General features: G+C 42.7%; 1 protein-coding gene across 1 annotated transcript; it reads left to right on the top strand.

Annotated features, from left to right (window-relative positions):
* The first annotated feature begins 12,029 nt into the window (after positions 1-12,029).
* On the top strand, positions 12,030-17,078 carry LOC129669544 (mannose-binding protein A-like). The gene is made up of 5 exons (XM_055597822.1): positions 12,030-12,209; positions 13,506-13,671; positions 14,017-14,133; positions 15,590-15,664; positions 16,622-17,078. The coding sequence occupies exons 2-5, from the start codon at positions 13,515-13,517 to the stop codon at positions 16,993-16,995; spliced, it is 723 nt and encodes a 240-aa protein (XP_055453797.1). The 5' UTR covers positions 12,030-12,209; positions 13,506-13,514; the 3' UTR covers positions 16,996-17,078.
* The last annotated feature ends 7,560 nt before the right edge of the window (positions 17,079-24,638 follow it).

Below are 24,638 nucleotides of genomic sequence, written 5' to 3' on the forward strand. Positions count from 1 at the left end.
GCTAAAGAGGTATCTGGAAGAACATGACACTTGTGCTGATGACTGGGTGTCAAGGTAACTCCATATCTGAGCACGTATGATCCATGGTGAGGAGTGACATCATCTTTTTCACCCCTACTCAGCAATTGAGATGGTTTCTGCTGTGCCATGTTAGAGGGGGTACTCCAATACAGTTTTCTACGGGTTATCCTAGTCTCAAAGGAATGGAGTAGATTATATGATTCACTTTAGTCTCGGCTATGTGGAATGAGACCATGACCCACACCCCAGCTCTCCATAGGAGTATAACTATGCTTTGATGGTACAGCCACCCACATATCTCCCATCTTTTCTTGGGCAAAAGGAAGCCCAGGAACAAAGGTAGATGGATAATTGTTGCTTTCATCTTCATAAATGCTGCTTACACTTTCATAACTGCTAAGCTAACCTGCGTGTTTAGAACTCAACACACAAGCTGTTGAGGGTTTCCTGAAATAAAAAAAGGCAAAAAAAGAAGCATATATTTTCATTTTTATAGATCCACAGTCTAAAGCCCTAAGAGTTGACATTGCCCCATTTTTCTATTAAGTCTATTTTTTATGACATTACTTGATAGTGTTACTCTTTTATTTTAGACACATTTTTAGTGAGCTATTGCTGGTTTTGGGGAAAGCATGACATTTATTCCCAACTAGCTTTTTGGATTTTTTAAAATACTTTCAATCTAGGTGACTCTTTTCTTGTTTTACACATATATCATTGCATTTGCAAAGGATGGTGTTTTTTTTCCCCTCTTCGAGAATCTCATGTGTGTATATAATGAAATATGATCACACCCACTCTCATTTCACTCTCTACCTTCCAACTTCATGCCCTCCTCTTCTTTTAAGCTACCTCCCTTTCTTCTTCAACTGTAAAATGTATTTTGTTTCCTCCACGTGTGCATCGGTATGGGGCCATCCACTGGAACACATGAACGACATATATGGTTTATTCTCCTAATGTGTCATAGGAAAATTTCTAGTGTTTCGCCATTGAAAATTCATTGTTACATCTTTCCCGTGTAGGTGCCTGAAGGGACCTGAATTCACATAACATAGTGAGAGTACATGTGTATATGAAGTCAGCCTACATGTCTACCAACAGATGAGTAGACAAAGAAAGCATGGCATATGTCCAAAATTAGGTTGCATTCTAGCATAAAAAAGCCAGAATTGTGTCAAGGAAACTGATGGACTAGAGATCAATACATTGGCTGAAATTAGCCAGACCCAGAAAAAGGCTACATTTTCTATTTTATGTAAAAACTATATTTAAATATATCTGTGTACCCTTGGGCACCCCCTCCACCATGACATGAAATCAGATAAGAACTTTAGTGGAAGGGGGGAGACCAGTTGGAGAGGAAAGAGAGACCAAAAGTTGAAAACATAGCAAAGTACAAATTATCCACACATAAAAATGTCACAGTGAAACCACTCTTTTGGATGTTGTATTTTTAAATTGCATGTTTTAGGTTCCTAAGAGATACCTTGGATCAAGGTACTGAAGCTCCTTCTTTTTTTTAGTTTTCTAAGATTTTATTTTCAATTATTTTTGCAGGGCTGGCAATCAAATCTAGAGCTGTACTAGACAGGCACTCAACCACTGGGCTATACCCCTAACCCATTAAAGTACATTTTTTTTTAAAGTCAAGCCGGTTGTCATGGTGCACACCGGTAGGATTTGCTGAAGGAGGCAGAGGCAGGAGGTTCACAAGTTCGAGGCAAGCCTGGGCTACACAGTTTGCAGATGCTGAGACCCATAACCAAGCCTTCGGCAGAGTGTAGGGAATCATGTGAAGGAAGGAGAAATTAGTATATCCTAGAGAGGACAGGGAGCCCCACAAGGTCCAAATATATCTGAGCACAGGAGTCTTCTGTGAGACTGCTTATCCAACAAAGGACCATGCATGGATATAACCTACAACCCCTGCTCAGACATAGCCCATGGTAGCTCAGTATCCAAGTGGGTTTCCTAGTAAGGGGGACAGGAATTGTTTCTGGCATGAACTCATGAGCTTCCTGTCCCCCTGAGGGAGGAGCAGCTTTGCTAGGCCACAGATAAGGACATTGCAACCATCCTGAAGATACTTGATAAGCTAGGGACAGATGGAAGGAGAGGCGGACACCCCTCTCAGTGGACTCAGAAGGGGGCAGGGAGGAGATGAGGGAGGGAGGGGAGGATGGAAGGGAAAGAGGGAGAGGGCTACAGCTGGGATACAAGTGAATGTATAAAATTATTTAAAAATAACAAAATATTAAAAAAAAGAATGTGTATATTGAACTTTGTCATGATTTTCCTGGAATTTTCTTAGGTCTACTGGCACAGGGAAAGTTAAACATGAATGGAGCCAGCTGGGCACAGCTGAAACTAAGAGATACTGAGTCTCAAGGAAGACTCCAAGATTGCTTCCGCTGGGCCTGAAAAGAGGAGGCTGTTCACTGGGAGTGTTACCAACACTCCTGTCCAGTCTAATGAAGAGTAGAGCGGGAAACAGAAGCTGGTCACCCTTGGGACAGCTCTGAACTTGCACAATAAAAAGTGTCCTTTATTCTCTGCCCATGAGATCACACTTTTAATATTTGTAAGGATGCTTAAATTCCCTCAGATTCTCTGATCAAGAAACCACGTAAGGAAGGCATAAGACTCACTCCCAGTTCTAGGAACGATGCTGAACCGTATTTACTGAGTCATGAGGAGAAAAGAAATGAGAGGCCTAAAGCCTACACAAAGAAGCATAGGCAACTGAGGAAAGCTGGGAGTGGGAGAAACAATCTTCCCCAAAGACTCTTTTGAGTATATGCCTAGGAGTGGTATAGCTGGATCTTGAGGAAGCGCTATTCTTAATTGTCTGAGAAAGTGCCAGACTGATATCCAGAGTGGTTGTACAAGTTTACATTCCCACCAGCAATGGAGGAGTGTTCCTCTTTCTCCACAACCTCTCCAGCATGTGTTGTCACTTGAGTTTTTGATCTTAGCCATTCTGATGGGTATAAGGTGAAACCTCAGGGTTGTTTTGATTTACATCTCTGTGATGGCTAAGGACATTGAACATCTCTTTAAGTGTTTCTCTGCCATTCTATATTCCTCTACAGAGAATTCTTTATTTATCTCAGTACCCCATTTTTTAATTGGATTGCTTGATTTATTGCTTTTTAACTTCTTTAGTTCTTTAAATATTTTCGGTACCAGCCCTCTGTCAGATATAGGGCTGGTGAAGATCCTTTCCCAATCTGTAGGCTGTCATTTTGTTCTGAGGACAGTGTCCTTTGTTTTACAGAAGCTTTTCAGTTTCATGAGGTCCCATTTATTGATTGTTGCTCTCAGAGCCTGTGCTGTTGGTGTTCTGTTCAGGAAGTTGTCTCCTGTGCCAGTGAGTTCAAAGGTATTCCCCACTTTTTTCTAAGCGGTTTAGTGTGTTTAGTTTTATGTTGAGGTCTTTGATCCACTTGGACTTTAGTTTTGTGTAGGGTGATAAATATGGCTCTATTTGCATTTTTCTACATGTAGACATCCAGTTAGATCAGCACCATTTGTTGAAGATGCTGTCTTTTTTCCATTGAATGGTTTTGGCATCTTTGTCAAAAATCAGGTGTCGATAAGTATGTGGGTAGTTCAGTATCCAAGTGGGTTCCATTGCAATAGGAACAGGGACTGTCTCTGACATGAACTGATTGGCCTGCTCTTTAATTACCTCCCCCTGAGGGGGAAGCAGCATTACCAGGCCATAGAAGAAGAAAATGCAGCCACTCCTGATGAGACCTAATTGACTAGGGTCAGAAAGAAGGAAAAGAAGACCTCCCCTATCAGTGGATTTGGGGAAGGGCATGCATGCAGAGGGTGGAGGAAGGGAGGGATTGGGATGGGAGAAAGGAGGGAACCACAGGGGAGATATAAAGTGAATAAAATGTAATTAATAAGGAATAAAAAAAGAGTTTAATTGGACTTCTCCTACAAAAGAGGTATATTCATCTCAGAAACCAGAAGCCATAGTTTTTCAGGTAAAAAAACCAGTGCTAGTGTAGGATACTTCCCCTCAAGTTGTCAGAGGTGTCCTAGAATCTTCTAAATCAATACAGGCTATTACTACTGCTCTTGCGTGCCCACCAGAACTTGATGTTAAGACCCTGTTACTGAAGGCACCATACACACTGACCACAGAAACTGTCCACTGACCAACACCAGAAAGGCATTTTCAATAATGGCTAGCTTTTATAGTACCAGAAAGTCCTATGAAAGGTGCTAGAAATGAAAGGAAGTCTAAAACAATCTTAACCAGTTATAAATCATGTGAACTACAATAATGACTGGAATAGAAACATATGCCCATGGGTACAATAACAGCATGAATTTTATAGGAACAACCAACCACTTTCTAATTGGATTTAAGGCCTGCTCCACAGGAGGAAACACATACCTGGTACTGTAAACTTAACTAAAAGCCCAAGGTTGGTGAGCTTCTAGGCTTCAAAGGTAAATCTACTGCTATTATTAGGCTAAATGGATATAGTGTCAAAATTCCCTCAGATATATGTATCTCTTCTCTTCACACATAGATTAGTACAGCTCTCAGACCTCATCGGTGAAATTACTTTGTATGGTGGATGATGGTTAGCACAGAAACTCACAACTAGTCAAGATACTAAGAATAAGTATCGATGGCTATAAACATGACATCTATATGATACTCTTTTCCCAATGCTCAGGAACTAGCACAGAAAAGGATCTGTAAAGCTCACAAGAGCCAGAGGTCAGAAAGGACTGGAGTGAAAGTACATCTTCCAGACATGATAGGACAGTTGTGCTCAATTCACAGTAACTGTAGTTGCCTGTGAAAGAACTGAAGAAGGTCAAGCCAGTCAACGTTCTAGCATGGGTTGAGAAAGGGTCATGAGACCCTATTCCCAACTGAGGAACTATTGGTAATTGATGTTTCTGGGGAAGACTAATCAGTTTTCTTTAAAAGTATGGCTCTTAGTAGGAGATTACAGTCCAGCCTCAAACCCAGAAATATATGGTCAACATGAACTAGAATTGATGGGTTATTTAAAGAAGAGGAGGAGGAGGAAAAGGAGGAGGAACTGAAGAAGAAGAAAAAGAAAAAGCAGCAGAAGAAGACTAGGAAGTTGAAGGGGTATGGAAGTAAACATAGATCTGGGCAGAGTTAGGAGGAGGAGAAAGAAGGTTAAATATAGTAAAAATTTATTGTGTGAAATTCTCAAAAAATTGGTTAAAATATAAAAATAAATAAGAATTCTCTGTGCTATGAACTTCTGAATTTTGATTACAGTGTTCAGCTAATCATTTGAGTGTATTTTCTTTTTAATTACAGCCACTTACATGAGAAAGAAATGATCTCTAGGAATTTAATAAAACTCATCTTGAAACTTCTTAATTCCAATGTCCAACCCATTTGTCTTTCTAAGTGGGGATTGATCATCTTACCCGGGTCCTCCTCCTTGTTTAGCTTCATTAGGTGAACAGATTTTAGTATATTTATTCTATCTTTTAGGTCTAGTATCCACTTATAAGTGAGCATATATTGTGTGTGTCTTTCTGCTTCTGGGATACCTCACTCAGGATGATCTTTTCTAGATTTCACCACTTGCCTGTAAATTTCATGATTTCCTTGTTTTTAATTGCTGAGTAGTATTCCATTGTGTAGATGTACCACAATTTCTGTATCCATTCTTCCATTGAGGGACATCTGTGTTGTTTCCAGGTCCTGGCTATTATGAATAAAACTTCTGTGAACAAGAAACAGGACAGGAGCCTACCATAGAGGGCTTCTGAAAGACTCTGCCTAGCACTGTATCAAAGCAGATGTTGAGACTCATAACCAAACATTGGGCAGAATGCAGGGAATCATATGGCCTAGCTGCCATGGGCTACGTCTGAGCAGGGGTTCTAGGTTATATCCAAAATGGTCCTTGGTTGGAGAATCAGTCTCAGAAAAGACCCCTTGCTAGGCCACAGAGGAGGACAATACAGCTAGTCCTGATGAGACTTGATAAGTTAGGGTCAGATGGAAGGGTAGAAGGACCTCCCATATCAGTGGATTTAGGGAGGGGCAGGGAGGAGATGAGGGAGGAAGGGTAGGATTGGGAGAGAGGGAGGGAGGGGGCTACAGCTGGGATACAAAGTAAATAAACTGTAATTAATATAAAATATAAAAAATTAATTGAAAAACTTTACTTCTTGATAGGTAGTAACATTTTATGTCTACTTTAATAAATAATGTGTCAGTCTTTCTAACATTTCTTAGGCTAACTTAAATAAACTATGTTTTGCTTTGTTTTGTTTTTTTGAAACACGATTTTCCTGTGTAGCCCTGGCTGTTCTGGAACTCACTCTGTAGATGAGGATAACCTAGAACTCAGAGATCTGCCAGCCTCTGCCTCCCCAAGGGCTGGGATTAAAGGCATGTGCTAGCACTGCCTAGCAACTTAAATAATTTAATTTTTTTTTTTTAATTTTCAGACTACCGTAAAATCCATTGAACATAACATAGATTTACATTATCATAGATTTTCTAGTGCCTCTACCAGCATACTATCCCATTTCTTCCCCGATTTGTCTATTTATTTATTACACGGTATCTGTAGTCACTGCTAATGTATCAGTTGGTTGACAAAAGTTACCATCTCAGATGCTCACAACAGCACTCATTTTTCTTTCCTGTATTTTCTTTTTTTCCCAGTGTTTTCTTTTCTTTTCCCAAAGCTTTGAAAATATTGAATTTGCCTAGACCCAAGTGTATATAGGCTGGGCCTAGGACTTTAGGTGAGTTCACATTTATTCTGTTCATGTAATTGTGTTGCTAGTAGGAGCTATCAGTGACATATTCATAGGCTGGGAAAGAAGCACATTAGGCCACATTTAATCCGTGAGCACCCTTGAGGCGGTGGCTTCCTTCCAACCTACTCAGTCATAAAGCCAAGCCAAACATCAAAAGGGATGAACATTCACTCCCCAGGATCAAGTGGACTCTTCTGCAAAGTACTTTAGCAAAGAGCATAAGCATGTAATTCTATAAGAAAAAAGAAGCAAAAGTATGAAAATAAGAATTCAAACCACCGTGATCATGTCTGCCAAATATTTATTTATATAACCAGTTTGTATTTTATTGCTATTGCTCATCCCCCCCCCCTTTTTTTTTTTTTAGCTCATCAGTGTAGTAATCCTTCCTTTTTTTTTTCTCTCTCTTTATTTTGTTCATTTTGGTTTTTGGCATGGGGTCTTACTATGCAGCTAAGTCAGGTTGGAAACTCACTGTAGAGCCCAGGCTGGCCTTCCAAATGCAGGCCAGATCAAGATCTTACTTTTCCTATGCTCATAGATGTTCATCTTTCTCCTACTTCAACCTCCTTTTTCTGAGTCCACAACACATTTAGGATGGAGTTTTATATAAGCCTTTAAGTTTTAAACCCCCACTTTTAGGTGCAATCTACTGATTTGCTCTATGCAATAAATGCCATTTGTCTTCTGAGCAAATGGGCCCTGCAGTTTTCATGAATAGTGAAAATACAACCCTGAAAGGCGTCTTCTTAACAACAGGGGCCCTTCTGAGTACCTGGCAGGCTCCCTCTAACCGGAGTGAAGAGGGGATGTGGTGTCTTGAATAAACATGAACTGATGGCTCTTGAGAAGCCAAAATACCAACCAGAGTCACAGGAAGTAACCTGGCCCACACTGTTTAGGAGAAAACAAACCTCTCAGGCTGTTTGCTAAGACGAAGGTTTCAATGAGTAAATGTGAGCTTGGAGGAAGGCAGGCATCAAAGGCACATCAGGGACTCAGGCCACTTGACTAGTCTCTAAAGGCAAGCATCAGACACTCACAGAAACCCAAGCTTATGGATGTTTTTTTTTTTTTCAGCTTTTTTTCCCCCTCTCTCACCAGGTTCTTTCAATGCACCCAGGCCTGAGTTACACTATGGGGACAACAAGTGAACCATGTGTTAGGAACCATGCACCAATGTTGGGAAACGTGCGCCTGTGCACCTGTGGAGGTTACACTCGGGTTCACAAATCACACCACGAGATCGGTTCCACGTGGGAGGTTTATTAGGGGAAGGGGGAAAGGGGTCGCAGAGAGACGAGACAGAAAAGAGAGAGAGAAAGAAAGAGAGAAAGAGAAGAGAGTAAGAGTAAGAGAGAGAGAGAGGGGGAGAGGGCTCCAGTTCTCTTATAGGATGACCCAGGGCATGCGCAGGTAATTCCAGGTGGTAAGGGTGTCTTCATAAATGCCTGATAACCGGTTTGTTAGGTCCCTTGGGGCTGGCCGTAGAAGTGCCTGCTTACTGATCCCAACAAACTGTATGTAGTTCCTGCCCAAGAAACGTGTCCAATGGAGAGGTGGGCCCATCCTGCCAGAGAAGCCATAAAGGCTGCTCATAGGACACTATGCTGAGGGTTCATTTGCTCCACAGATCTTTCTTGAGAACTGATAATTTTGGGCACTCTGCCAGGTTGTCATTTTACTAACAAGCTGGTTGGGTTATCTTATTCTACCTGGGTGGGAACTGTGAGCAGACAAATCAAGCACTTTCAGTGTTGACAATTCTCAATCCTTAGCACCAAGAACTAGTATATAAACTGGCAGACCAGAGCCATTAGACTCCAAACCCAGAAGGATAGGACCCTATTACTATAGACTGAGGAAGAAAAAGACTTATGGCTCTGGGTACTTAGACTGGTGGTGTATTGCTCTGGGCTTTAACTATGAGTGGCCCCAGCACTTAACAGCTGTTGGCTTCTAACAGCATTGAGCAGCAACAGCAGGTAGCAGCAAGCAACAGCATGTTGGACCTTCATGTAGTACAGTGTTTATAGTAGGCCTTACAGTAGCATACAGGCCTAGTGTGTCAGGACCCTTAGCCATTGACTGCAGCCAATGTTAGAGTCTTCAGACCTAGAGTGTCTAAGACCCATGGCCAAGAAGGCATAGTAGTTTACTGACCCCTTCCAATGAACAGGGCTTACAGTTGCTCATCTTCATCTCTTCATAGACCTAGTTGTCTCCATTGTTCCGGTTTCCAGCCATCTCTTCCCTCGCTCCTCTCTACATTGCCTCAGCAGCCTCTCATCACTATTGCTGCTACCACAACTTTGCTGTTGTGGCAGTGGCTGATTCCATAATTGCTGTCTTCACCTCCTGCCTTTGTGTTACTAGCTTAGCACACTGTAGTAATTAATGATAAAAATGAAAACTAGGCAAGAAAGAACACTTGATTAAAGCTTTTATTGTAATAGGAGGGGAGACAGTGAAGGATATGGCCTTCCAACTGCTTCACAAAGCTGGCTTGAATACTCAAAAGGGTGCATTTGTACTAATGACAACAGTTCTTCAGGCAAATGAAGCCTGGTTTGTAGCAATCAGCACAATATCGCATACAGATAGGAGATTACATTTACTCTAATGACAATGGGCCTTACTATAAATGAAAGACTGTATTTGCATCTATCACGGGCCTTCTACTGGGCTACCTTGTAAAATGATTCCCATCTGACTCGAATAGAAATGGTTATAGGGTTATCACCAGGACTTATTATAGCAAAAGAGCTACTATAAGCTTTTGAAACAGTCATAGCCAGAGTTGTAAAGTAGCTTCTTCAAGTACAGTGTTCAAAGAAGCTGGTGCTGGTATCATGTTCTGCTGGGTATTTGATAATCCTTCCCTTAGGGAGCAACCACAGGAGGGGAAGGTCTGCTAATTAGGGAATCAAGTCATTCTAGATCCTAATAGCTTACTTAAAAGAAAAAAAAAATCAAAGGTGGTACATATAACCTTAGCAGTATTTACAGTGCTCTAACAATGCTTACCCCCTGAACCAGTGCCTCAGAGAGAGGTGAGTCCTGTTTCAGGCACACAGCATCAAAAGAACAAAACTCCATTCATGATCATTTAAAAGATGTGGAGTAGGCAGAGACAAAAGGATTTCAGTGAGTTCAAGGCCAGCCTGGTATACATATGGAACTCTAGTATAGCCAGGACTACATTGTTTCAAAAACAAACAATTAACAACAATAACAACAAGAGATATGTGGGGTGATCAATAAACCAAATAAACAAGTTTACATACAGATAAATAATAGGCATACAATGAGATCAGAGAATTAACATTTATTAACATAGCAGCTACTTTACATTGAGTAGTTAGGAAAGTCCCTTCACCTGAGATAACTTAGCTGAAATCTGAATAAGAAGCAACAAAAAGATAGAGGGAATGGATTAAGATTGTATCCAGCTACTTTGCTGAAGGAGTTTATCAACTGAAGGTGTTCTCTGGTAGAATTTGGGGAGTTACTTATATATACTATCCAATCATCTGTGAATAGCGACACTTTAACTTCTTCCTTTCCAATTTGTATCCCTTTGATTTCCTTTAGTTGTCTTATTGTTCTAGCCAGAACTTCTAGTACTATATGAAGAGATATGGAAAGAGTGGGCAACCTTGTCTTCTCCCTGATTATAGTGGGATTGCTTTGAGTTTCTCTCCATTTCATTTGATGTTGGCTATTGGCTTGCTGTATATAGCCTCCTAATATATAAATAACAAATGGGCTGAGAAAGAAATTAGGGATACTACACTCTTCACAATAACCACAAATAATATAAAGTGTCTTGGTGTAACTCTAACCAAGCAAGTCAAAGACCTGTATGATAAGAACTTCAAGTCTCTGAAGAAAGAAATTGAAGAAGATACCAGAAGACAGAAAGATGGGGCTGCCCTACCAGCACAGGGGAGGAAGGCAAACTCAGTCCTCATGTGAATAGATGAGCTGGGGTGTCTGGGTAGGGGGGTCCTCTATTCTGAGAAATAGGGGGAAAGGGATGCTGGAGGGAGGGACTGAGAGGAGAGGAAGGAAGGGGCTATTACTGAGATGTAAATTGAATTAATATAAATGAAAAAAAGAAAAATATGAAAAAAAAAGAGAATGCCTGAGCAGAGTGGACAGCTGTGTCACTGCTCACATTTGGCTTTGAATTTTTTATCAACAGACATTTCTTCTCTTGTGGCTGGAAAGATGGCTCATTTGCTGCTCCTGCAGAGTGTAATGAGAATGCTTGATTTTTGGTTTCTTTAAGAAGACAGGAATACTGTACAAACATGTTTTCCTTCTAATCTCAGGTGTGGGGATATGGGACTGTTTCACAGCAGTTAATTGTGGTTTGCTTTATGCTCTAGCAGAGGTGTGATTTTGCCAGATAGTTTCTGTGAATGTGTGATTTTTGGGATTCTGGGGACTTTTTAGAGAGTATATAAATGCTAGAGCCTGTCAAGGTGAGTTGTTGGTTGCTGTTTGTCACTGTTGAATGTGGTTTATTAAGAGTCATGTGGAGAGAAGAAACAAGAAGAAGAAATTAGACATCCTGCCTTTGAAGATAAAACTTGCCCTAAGGAGCTCGATGCTGCCGATCAGCAGAAAGTAGCCTAACGATAATGATGTTTCCTTTCCGAGATTTCTCCCCTTTCCTCAATATCCTTTTCTCCTCCTATCTGGTTTTCGGTGGTTGAAAGTGTGGAAAAGGGTGGAAGAAAGACTAACCCATAAAATAACTAATGCCAGTTACAGCAGAGGACCTAGGTTTGGTTTTTAGTGTCCATGTGGCAACTTGGAACGTGCCTGAAGGAGACATTTAATACATGTTCTGAATGAAGAGGGGGGAAGGGAGTGGCTGAGGATCTCATCTAGTCCTACAATAACTGAAATGCAAATGGAGGGATAAACTAGTCATAGCAACTGAGAGTTGTGTGCTCCCATACAATGCATTCAAACCTGTGTACCCAATTGAGAATGTTTGTCTGGTACAACATCTATGAGTGATTCTTGTGGAAAGAATTATCTTTATGGAGCCATGCCAAGAGCCTGTGGTTCTAGAAGATCAGAGTGTTTATGCTATATGGCTGGAGATAGGGGAGGGATCACAGGAATAGGAAGATTTTAGAGTGTTAATAGAGAGAGCTACTCAGCACTGAGCTGAGATCCCACCAGCATCTCTGGACAGCTTCCCAGTTACAACATCTCCATGAATAGTTGCTTATTAATCTGGGGTTGAAGGCCATTCCAGCCTGGTCTCTGGTCACCAGGCTAATGGGCCCGTCATTGAGGAGGAAGCTACTAGAAGCTGGACTGGAGAGGCAGTTTCCTTTCCACTGACCTTTTACATTAAAGAAATCCTAGTAAGTCATTCTGGGATAAAAGTGGTGGGGTCCTGACCTCTCAGACTGAACCTTGTAAGGTCAAGGAAAGGGTCTGGTGGGACCAACAGGCCTGTATCTCTCTGATCTTTGCTGTTTGTGCCCTTCCTAGATTGACTTCACCATATGCAAACTGAAGGATGGTCATTTACAAAGGGAAAAGTAGAAGTGGAAGAAGGGGTGATGCCACCAATATGTACAATCCATGGGTAACCATGGGTGGTCCTCCCAGTAACTAGAGGAAGTTTTAAAAATATGTACAAAAGCCAGAAAGGGGAACAATAGAGAAGGATGGGAGATGCCTTCCAACTGGTCACCTTTGGCTGGAGAAAGCAAAAATTAAGGGAGCTGACAGAGCAGGCTAAGCAAGGGCAGGTGCAAGAGTTGTTCAGGCAGGACCAAGGACCTGGGGTTAGAGGCTGGGACAAAGCAGAGGGACAGCCCTGGGAGGCCAGTGGCTCAGAGTAGGACCTGCACAGCCAGATTGTTTTGCTGAGAGAAGCATGGGGGGTGTGTGTGTGTGTGTCACACTCCAGGCCTACATGAGCAGGCCTTGTAAGTTCCTCAGCTCGCCCTGGAAGAAATGACCTTCTGGTGGGATTGCAAGCCAAGAAAAGTCTCCTGTGGAAAGGATCAATGACCCAGGAAGTCTTTACTTTGACTGTGATCTGGGTCTAGCAAATGCCTGTCATAAAACAGAAACTTTGTATATGATTCTGATCAGATGTTTGGAAAATAACCATAACTCTGAGAGTAGGTGAGGCCTAAGAGTGTAAAATGGGCAGTTTTACTTTAAATATAAGTTACATCTGTCTGGGAAATAGACCTTGTGGTTGAGAGCCTACAGGGGAAGGGAAAAAGTGGGGGACTCGGGCTCCTGTGAAATAGAGGGGGAGCCAAGAAACAGCGATCCAGAATCCTTTGGGTGATAGGCATTCTTCATTCCTACCAAACTACCACAGGCATGGAGGGCTTATAATTCTCAGAGTTCATGGAGCTTCCTGTTGGAGCATGTTAACCTCGAAGTATCATGCCTACAGAGACTCTGGGCCCCTTGAGAGAACAAGCCCCATTTCCTCTTGCATCCTTCTTGATTTTAGCTCTTACCTGACTCCTCTTTTGACTTCAGTGTCCTCTGGTATGACCTACCTCTGGTATTTCAGAGCTAGAGGGTGTGATATCCTTCACATCTGCTGTCTCCAGCCCAGGGTGCAGAGCGCTAGATTAAAAACAAGAGCCGTAAACTAAATTCATCTCATTGATGTTCTCCCCTCTGAGGTAAGGACCATGCTCCTGCATCCACCACTCCCTGTGCTTCTCCTGTGTGTGCTGGGCATGTCTGCATCAAAGTCACAAACCTGTGAGGATGCCCTCAAGAGTTGCTCTGTGATAGCCTGTGGAAGAGATGGGAGAGATGGACCCAAGGGAGAGAAGGGAGATCCAGGTATGAAGCCCTGCACTCCGGTTTTCTTTACCTTTATTTCCAGTCTGGAACTGTTCTGTGTTCCCTGGGAGGGCTTGGCTATCATTATGGCATGTTCTTCTCAAAATGATCTTTCTACAGTATCACTGCCACCCAGTCAACGGTGCTTAACAGCTCTCTTGAATCTCACACTTCCATGCAGGGTTCTGTGAGTTGGGGTTATCCTCAGGACAGACACCAAAAGCCAGGAGGTGGAAGGACCTTTCTACTCTGACTTATCACTGGAACTTTCTCTGTAACTTTCCTGGAGTCAATGTGCATCAAACTTTGAACTTCTGGGGACATGCTTCCTTTATCTCCCAACAGGTCAAGGGCTCAGGGGCTTACAGGGCCCTCCAGGGAAATTGGGACCTCCAGGAAATGTAGGAGCCCCTGGAAGTTCAGGACCAAAAGGCCAAAAAGGAGATCGTGGAGACAGTAAAGGTAGGCAAATGCCTTAGCATGACGAGCTTGATGGATCCCAGGAACAGAAAGTCATGTGGGAGTTAACTTTGGTCCTTATGCCTCATCAGAAAGTGCTTAATGCTGTTTCCTACTCAGTGTCACTTGGGTCCTCAAGAAATACTCATGGGTACCAGGCACCTTCCAGGGCCATTTCTCCATCAGTTCTCCTTATGACACGGGGTCAGCTTTCTTCAGATGGAAGTCCAGTGTGTACTCAAGGCTGTGAGGGAGAAACTGTGCCCCTCCCCCTGTCTACTGTAAGAAAAGTTGCATGAAAGTGGTCTGTCTCATTGAACTCCTGAGTGATGGGGACTACCACAGCAACTGTTTCAGAGTGAAATAGAGCAAAAAGAATTAAAAGTGTTAGAGTTTACCTGGCAGTTTGGAGGTGTCTCAGTTGGTAAAATGCTTGGTGTACAAGCATGAAGAGCTAAGTTCAATCTCCAGCACCCACATAAAAAAAACAAACAAACAAAAAAACAAAAAACAAAAACAAAAAACTCCAACACACATATGTAATCCCAGAACTGGGGAGGCAGTGATAGGCTTATCCCTGGGGCTTGTTAACCAGCTAGTCTAGCCTACTCTGAAAGTTCTAGACCAATGAGAGGACTTGACTACACAAAAAGATAGGTCCTGGGGAATGACACCCTGGGTTGATATATGTATACACATATGTAGGTACCAACACACACATGTGCACCTATACATGAATATATACATATAAACAACATAGAGAGAATTTGCCGGTAATGAAAAATGAAAAAGAATCACAAAGAAAAATCAGAAACTTATGAGTATTTTTTTAAAGAAATTAGTATAATATTACAATGTTTAAGTACTTCATTTAAAAAAAAAAAAGAAGGAAGGAGAGCCACTGTAACCAGTCACTAGAGTAAATAACTTACACCTGGGAAAACAGCAACCCAATTTTTCCCCATTTGCTTCTTTAGCTTCCGTATTTTTCTGGGAAAAACTTACCTTTTAGTGAGCTTTAACATCTATGTGCATAATAATATTCATGTGTGTCCAAGTGTACTGTAAGGGCTACACATATATTGCATACATGTGGAGCCCAGATGTCATACTCAGGTAATGTTCTTCGATAGACTCCATCTTTTCTTTTTGAGACAAGGTCTATCACTGGCCTGGAACCTGCCAAGTAGGTTAGGCTGGCTGGGTAGCAAGCCCGAGGGATCCACCTGTCTGTACCTTCGTGTCACCCCATCACGAGGACTGCTTGCCTGGCTTTTATGTAGGCTGTAGGAATCGAACAGGTCCTTGTGTTTTGCATGGCAAGTACCTTGTCTACTCAGTTTTCTCCCCAGGCTATGAGTTTTTTAAGCACGCCTTCCCCCACCACCTCCCCTGTCCCAGTGTTTTGAGTCTCCAGGTTAAAATGTTGTTGTCATTAAGTACCCTCTTCTTGATGCAGCCATTGAGGCAAAGGTGGCCACTTTGGAGGCAGAGCTAAGAAACCTGAAATCAGAACTGGAGCACACCAAGAAGTGTAAGTTTTCCCTCAACCCCAGGTTGTCTTCACTCTCACATTTTCAGAGTAAATTTTTATATTCAAACACTGAATACATAAATCTCACATCATCCTTCAGTGTGGGTTCCCTTCTGGGAAGCAATACTGTGGAAATCATCAGAGTTGCATACAAAAAGTTTTAGAGCAAATATTTCTGAATCCCTACTTCATCTCAGACCTGTGCAGGATCAGCTCTTTCTTGTGATGTAATTTCATTCAATCTCTTCACCAACTCTGGTTGTGATATTATACTTGTCTTGGGTCTGAGGAGGTTGCTCAGTAGATCAAAAGCAACTCCCATACCAGTCTGATGACTTGAATTCAATCCCCAGAACCTAGAGTGGGAGAAGAGAATCTGTTCCCAAAGGGTGTCCATTGACCCCTCCCCCCACACTGTGGCATGCATGTAGACACATACAGAGAAACATACACAGTTTAAAAAATATATTATACTTCTCACAAATGAGAAAAAAGGAAAACCAGAAGTACAATAACTCACTCCATATCCATACAGTTTGAAGACAGCAGAAAAAAAAAAAAAAAAGGTAGAGTGGAAGTCTGTTTTCTCCAACATCTTTGCTGTTTGCTTTCCACCCACTGTTCTTACCTGAATATCGGCCCCTTTCTTTTATTCTGGCACCCAAATGTGGTGTGATGTACACATGCCACTATGTGTTTACCTGTGCTTCTGTCTGTTTCTGACTGATGTTAGTGTCAACAGTGGGATATCACAGGAGGCTCCAGCTGTTTTCAGGAAGTTGAGGATCTCTTCCCTGGCTCTATTGCTATTCTGGGTCATATCTTCTTCCTAGGTTCTGGCCTAGTATAGTTGGACCTGAGACTACTTTTTAGAGTCTTGAATTCCCAGAGGATTTTTTTCAACTAAGGTCCTGACTGGATACCACATTGAGTGAGCCTCATCTACTCTGATTTCAGTGCATGCCTTCTCAATGGGCAAAAGGTCTGGGAAGAAGTTATTTGTGACCAACCATGAGAAGATGCCCTTTTCCAAAGTGAAGGCTCTGTGCACAGAGCTCCGAGGCACCGTGGCTATCCCCAGGAATGCTGAGGAGAACAACGCCATCCGTGAAGTGGCCAAAGGGGTTGCCTTCCTAGGCATCACAGATGAGGTGACTGAAGGCCAATTCATGTATGTGACAGGGGGGAAGCTCACTTACAGCAACTGGAAAAAGAACGAGCCCAATGACCATGGCTCTGGGGAAGACTGTGTCATCATAGTAGATGGTGGGGTGTGGAATGACATTTCCTGCCAATCTTCCTTCCTGGCTGTCTGTGAGTTTCCAGCCTGAGGAAGCTAGTGCCACTATCTTCTCCTTGGTTCCTCTCTGAACTCTCAGTTGTTTCCAAAGAAAATTAAGTGCTGGTTTCCCAAGCTCAGTGTTAAGTGATTCTTTTGAAGGAAGAGGATATACTTAGTTGTGGCACGAGGATGAAGAGAAGCTGACCGTGAGGCACCAGGGTCTGGTTGAGCACAGAGTAAAGGTCACTTCTGTTTTGCTAGGAACAGCACAGAGTCAGAGTCAACTGTGGAAAAGCTACAATAAATCCCCTACTTTTGCAATGAAGGACAAACGGGGGGGGGAGGGGGGTCATGCCTGTGTCAGAGTTGCAGCTGATCTCAGCTGTAGAAGCATCCAATTCCTTTTCTCCATGAAGTGTCACTAAGCGATGCCAGACTTGCCTGTTTGAAGCCACCCTCAATTGTTCTTGCCCATTGTGTGTTCCATTACAGGGATCTATATCTGGTGGAGAGTAGAGGAAAGCTATCACTTCTGGATCCTTATGATATCCCAGGCATAGACTGTGTAGGTCCTCTCTCTGACAGGGCCATTGATTTTAGGGTCCACATGCTGCCCCAGGGGCTCTCTGTCTACCTGACCATAATGAGGGGCAGTATCCTTTGTGAGTAATCACTGTCAGTCCTAAGAACCCTCTGCCAAGTGGCTATAATTCTCTTTACTCTGCACTTTGAAAACAAAGAGCTGCTTTTTCTTCTTGTGAAGATTTGATATTGTGTTCCAACAATAAGGAAGGAGGCAGATGGTTATTCAAAGGATATCCATCTCATCAATGTTGGTCACCACTACCCAGCATCCTTCCTTTTGCTGCAACATCATGGATCAGTGCGCCCGTTATCAGTTCATAGAGCAACTGGAAAAAGGACGAGCCCAATGACCATGTGTCATAGAGAGGAGACAACCTGCAGTTAGGTTTTTGACATAAGGGTTAAAAGATGCCACCTCAGCAGCCAGCCACTGGACCTCCCTCCTGAGCAGCTGTGGTTCTTCCTTGGCCCAATGCTTCTATCTATTTGTCGATCGTGACTGTGAAATTTTTGTTTTCCAGCTATATAAAAGTAAGTTGAGCTGAAATACAATAGCACAGTGTGCTGAGCCAGAAGAAGGTGGATTCTGGTTCCAGCTGCTTGCCCTTCACAAATGAGACTGGAATTTATTTCATGAATACATTTCATGAAGTCACTCAGTGAGAATGACTTGAATTTGTTCACTTGCATTTCTATTTTACTTCTGAACTTCCAGGGAAAGCACTCTGTAGTCATCAAGTGCTTGATGGTTGATGCATGTTTGTTCAATGGGTACAGCAAACATTTACAAATGGATGGACAAGTTGGCTACCAAGTGGTCAAGGTCAGACTATGCTCTTTCCACAGAACTTTCCCAGCAGGTGTGGTAACCAGGCTGAGACCTTTAGAAAGCAGCAGGGTGAGCAGAATGCAAGTGACAGGACCATGTGCCTGGGTTTCTAGTACACCTATACTGTCACATTACTGAATTTTCTTCAGACAACAAACACTTGCAGTGTAGAATGGAATTACTCACTGGTTTCATTTCTATTCCAATGTTTAACCACAGGGCCTGGGGACTGCTTAAGGTGTAGAAGCACCTCTAGAGAATAAGTAGAATCATAAGTGTATATTATCTGAGAAATGGAGACATGGGGTTTAAGCCATGTCCATGCATTATTTTTCTTATGCAGAAATGCAAGCCCAGCCACTGGAGTTATGGTTTGCTTCATATGGCAAAAAAAAAGCAGATACTAAAAGATTTGACATACTCAAGTTCCAGGTTCTAGCCCAAACTCTGCATCTTAGAACTGAACGGCTCCCTCATCAGGACAGTCTTTTTCTGGAGTCACTTGCCTCAGCTGTCTCAGCTGTCCATTCTTCTGGCTGTGTTCCAGTCAGAGGTAGGGACATAGGGTTCTAGCTGAAGGCTTGTTACTCAACACAGCTAACCCATTTCCTGGGTCCAGGCAGCCTCCTTTCTCCTTGGCTGTCAGAGGTCAGCAACCATGAAGGACCAGGCCATGGGCCTGACCCTTGGGTGTGGGTTTCAGTGCAGAGCCTCTGACCGACCAGGCTGTTTGCTCGCTATTATGTAAACGACCTGTACTTTGGTAATTGTCAGGAATTTGGGGGTTTTTCTACACACACCATTAGCCAGGAAAGGATGAACTATCATCTGAGGCCCAGGCAGGAGATTCCAGGAAGCAGGTTTTATAAAGCGATGTTACCCTGGTAACCTTAAGTGGCTGATGGATTGCCAGGAAAATGAGAGGTGCTCCTGACAAGAGACCAGCTGGGAAGCAGTGAACTATGTAGGGAAAAGGTCTCCAAGTCTGGTCCTAGCAGATGCAATTGCCATGTACAAAAGAGATAGACTTCAGATGGGCAGTTACAAACTAAACACAAGCCTTGGACTAGACTAGCTTCTGGCAGCATGTGGTCTGGCCTGTGTTGTCCTGGTAATACATGGGCTTGTGAGGTTTATGTTGCTCTTTAGAGCAGGGGTTGGCAGAATTGATTAGAATCATAACATAGTCGAAGAACTCTGGCCCTGTTAAAAATTTTCTTGAAGTCTCTTGCCTTTGTGAGGTTGTTAGATGATCTAGATGTTTGACAAGGTTTGAAAATCACAGTCCCAAGAAATAACAATCACCCTGGTGGTTTGTGTAGACCCCTCACCCGTGCCATGAGGCAGGGTTTCTTCATTCTTTGGAGTTTCCTCATGATGTAAAGGGGTCCTGCTTTATTTATAGTGTTTGTCCACTAGCAGTCTGTCCCAGTTCCCCCCCAATTGCAACTGGCTGCTGACCTAACCTCATCTCTACACATGCTAAGGTCTAATCATGTCCTGTGACTTTACAGAATAACAGGGCTAAGACTGAAATGGTTCTGAGCAGTTGCCAGAGTCTGGGAAGTGCTGCATTCCTGTGGCCTCAGATAGATACTTGTGTGACCAGGACTCAGGCTGTTGCTCATATCTATGGGCACATGTGCATGTTGAATATGGCAACCGCCAGACCCAGATCCTGAAACTCTCTGCATCCCTGCACAGTATTGCCAGCAACTCATTTAAGCCTTCTTCCCTCTGTGCTCAGGCCTGTCTCTGTCCATCCCCCACCCCCAACCGCCACCCTTCTGTGGGGAATTTTCCAGAGGCTCTAGGTGAAGAGTATGCATGTTGGTAATGTACAAACTGTTCACAAATGGTCCTAAGTATGTTTAGGAAGCAACAGAATCAGCAGCGACTGTTCAGACACTAGCATAATCTTGTGCAAACCTTACATATTGCCAATATTGCCTTTATCCCATTCATCTGACCACTGAATCTAAGTTGGCCCCAACTCCAGTGTTAAGGTTTTTTCTCTCTTGTTTGTCTTTTCCTCCCAGCAACCGTAGATATTTACTTTCGCCATTTATATGGTTGAAGTTGTACCAGTGTGACAATTCATTAGAAGTAAAGATTTTATCCCAGACTGCCGGGCTCCACCATGATCCAGCTGTGTGACCCTTGACCCTGTGCTTTTTTGGTAAAACTGGAGTGACACTTGTGCTCACCTCAGAAGACAGTCACCAAGGACAGATAAGCTATTATTACTGAAGCAATTACAACATTTACTTGCAAATAACGCTGCAGCATTCCCACCTCTGCGAGTTTTCCAAAGCACTCACATCAGCAGAGCCAGAAAAGGGTGGTAGTCACTTACAAGCTTAATAGCTTACAAATACATTCGTGAATGACTTTACCAGTGAATTAATCTGAGTCCATCCCCAGGATGTGAGCTCCAGCTCATCTCCAGAGATTAACCTGGGTCTAGGCTGGATTCCAGAAAAACAGCTCATTTTGGAAGGTGGCTATGGGCAGTCTACTTTCTCAGGTTACAGCACTAATCCTGTCAGAAGTGGCCTCATGCTGCCCTCTGCTGGTTGTTTTGAATACAGGGCCAGCAAGCCCAGAGAGTCTCACAAGCAGGGGGTCCAGGAGAGCCTTAGGCTCTACAACTTGGGGAGGTCCTGTTGCTTTGCCTCTGCTGCCATCATTGCTGTACCCGCTTGGATCTTGGGTTCATTTTTCAGGCCATATGTAGATATCTGCTCTTTCTGACTATTGATCCTCAGCATGTCAAGGCTCTGCAGGAACACACTGTTCCTTAAATTAGTGCCTGTTCCATTTCAAATCTCAAATGTGAGCTCTTCAGAGAAGGACACCCATGCCACCTCCACCTTCTTCCTTGTCCTTACTGACATATTCCTTCGAGACAGGATGCAATTGCTGCTGGGTCCAATGGAGTCTCCTTTTCATTTACTCACCACCAGCAGGAGAAGGTTGTGGACTTTTGTCTGAAACAGGTTCTTTCTGAGGACACAACAAATCATTTATTTGTGACATTTGCAGTGACCCCCAAATAATCTCAAAAGTAAAGGGATGCTCCCCTGGGGACCTGTAACTAAGGGCACTCTATGCAGCCTGTTGGGGACCTATGAGGCAGAGGGTCAGTGCACAGAGGGATGGTGGATATATCTTCCATACCTCATAAGAAGAGGGCACTAATGTGCCACCAGCTGTAACTAGGTGCTTCAGCACTGTCCTTCCAACTGGAAGAAGCATCAGGATTCTTTCAGAGGTCCTAGAAAGTATCTTTACTAGTCTCACTAGTGAGGATCAGGAACACTCCCCGTGATAAATGTCTCCCAGCCTGCTGAGTGCTGTTCTTTTCAGCCAAAGATGGTGGACATTTGCATTTCTGTCCTACTCCTTCTCCTTGTGAGTGACAAGACACACTAACCAACTACCACCTACACTGCCTGGTTAAGATCCTGGAAGGCATTTAATACTAGCTCAGGTGGTGTGGAGAAAAGAAACTCATTGTCCAATGTTACCCAGCACCCCTGAAATGCCTCACTGTCCCTATAGGAATCTATGGTTTCTATTGGGAACAAATGCCAATTTTTTCGGGAGACCCAGTAGGAACACCATGCAGAGACCACTGTGCTCACCCTGACAATCCATCTCACTGGCTGTCAGTCCCTTCCAGGGCAGGAATCAGAAAAGGTGGAACAGCCTGGTAGCTCTCTGACCATATCTTGTCCTATGGGTTGAATATCCTCTAAAGGTTTGTATGCCGGAAAGCTGGTTCCTAGTAATAGTAATGAGGGATGGTAGAAGCTTTAAGTTGATTGCCTACTAAGCGGCAATCAACTGATGGAAATATACCCTCAGGATGGATTAGTGCTCACCTTACAGGGATGACTGAGGTCTCCCAAGACCGGATTAGGTAGTTTGAGAGTAGGTTGTCACAAATCAGGGCCACCTACATGTTTTCCCACCCTCTTTCACGTGTGCCTCTTGTCATTGACACATGCTGCCATGTGTGGACATCCTGTAGGTCACAGGGAAGCATGGGAACTATGATGCTTGTGCACTTCTCATATTTAAACCTTTCATAGCTATTTTTGTGTTCTAGCGCTTAGAGCCAAGGTAAGAATCAGGCCTTCCTCTGTCTAATGGCTAACATGGGTAAATTATTTATTTAAGTTAGAAATTAAATCAATTTCATAATTTGAAAAAAGAATAAGTGGTATGTATCTCAGCTTTGCTAAGAGAAAGGAGAGTCCCAAGGTGGGACTGGTGCTGGTTAGTTTCCAAGCCTGCTTCCACCTCCCAAGTGCCGCAGTTACAGGCAGAGTGCACTGGCATACTGAGCTTAAAATTTGTTTTAAAGGATGAGCACTAATGAGACATGATAGATTACACCGGAGCTTGAAGGACTGATGTAAGTTCAAGACCAGCCTGGTTTGCACAGCAAGCTCTAGGCCAGTTTAGACTACAGAGTGAGACACTATGAGAGAGAGAGAGAGAGAGAGAGAGAGAGAGAGAGAGAGAGAGAGGAGCTGTCCCAGTAGGCAAAGTGCTCACGATGCAATCATGTGAACCCGTTTTCAGACCCTGAGCATCCGTCTAGAAAACCCAGTGGGCTATTTGTCTGTAACCCCAAGACTGGGGAGGGAGTGTCAGCACATCCTGGGGGATCACTGGCGACCCAGTCTAGCTGAATTGGAGAGCTCAAGGCTTTTTGAAAGACCCTGTCTTGATGCAATAAGGTGGAAAGCAATAAAGGCAGCACATAATGTTGAGCTCTGACTTCATGTTTATGCACCCAGACAACTGCACACACACACACACACACACACACACACACACACACACACACACACATACATGCACACACACAGGCATACACACACGTGCACACACGCACACACAGGAATACTACATAGCACAAGATGACCAGTTAGTTCAACTAGTTTCAGATTGTTTTGTCTTGTTGAGAAAGGGTCTTGATTATCTTGAACTTGCAGCAATCCTCTTGCTCCAGTCTGCTGAATGGTGATTTTACAGGTGACAGCCACTATGCACAGCTCTCCCTGCATTTGATTTTTTACTCTTTAGTAGGACACTGTAAAGGCATTCCACAGACTTGGGGAGACAGTTTTTCTTTTTCATTGTTACTGATGTGCATTTCCCATGTGTCAGTGATGATTACCATTGATAAATTTCTCCTTGTTCTTAGATAATTTTTTTCCTACTTAGTGATTTATCATTTTCACATTTATTTATTGTTATATACATTGTAAATATATCACCCAACAGTCTTTTACATATTTATTTATTTACTTGTTTAATTTAATATGTTTGGGTATTTTGCTTGCATGTATGTCTATGCACCACATACGTTCATAGTGCCATCAGAGAAGAGAAGGCATCAGTCCCCTGGAAATGGAGTTACAGTCAGTGCAGGGAATTAAACCTGGTTCTCTGGGAAAACAGCCAGAGCTCTTTAACAACTGAGGCATCTCTAAGCACCAACACTCTTCTTTAAATTGTATGTTGTGTTGTATTCTTCATCGCCTTTATTATTATTATTAATGATTATCACTTTAAGTTTCCCTCTCTAACAGTGTTTTTAGATAGCTGTTTCTCTTCCAAGAATATTTGATGCAATACTCATATCTTCTGATTTTTCTTTTAATTAATTAATTATATTTGTTTATTTATTACTGCATTGGAGGCAGAGCCCAGGAAATCACATGTGCTAGGCAATCATTCTACCACTGAGCTATATCCCCAGCCCTAGTTTTATTTTTATATGTAACTAAGAAAAAATATTTTTCACCTAACTGCTTGGTCATTTAATGAAACAGTGTTAACTGACAAGTCATTTTGGTACCCTTGGTTTTTATTTTATCAGATGTATTTGAACCTGAGTTCACTTTTACACTTTGTTCTTTTTGATTATTCCATTTATTCATATGTTGTTTAGTATGTTATTTTATCATGCTAGTTTTAAAAAATCCCTGGAACATAAAATGTACCAAATCCTATGAAATTACAAATTTTGCTCAATTTTCCTCCCTTGTTTAGCAGCTTTTCTTTCCTAAGAGCCCTGATATCATTTCAGGAGAACCTCCCTCTCTTAATCACTTTTTCTGCTTGATGCACATTTCATAGAAAACACACTGAGTTTCTAGATCCTTCAGAGAATTCACAAACCCCTCTCTCCCCCATTCTGCTTTCATAGCTGCTCTTTCCACAGCCGGGACACCAGGCTTACTTACTCAAACCCACCT

This window comes from Psammomys obesus, unplaced genomic scaffold (assembly GCF_907164565.1).
Source record: "Psammomys obesus unplaced genomic scaffold, mPsaObe1.curated_primary_1811, whole genome shotgun sequence".
Lineage (NCBI taxonomy): Eukaryota > Metazoa > Chordata > Mammalia > Rodentia > Muridae > Psammomys > Psammomys obesus.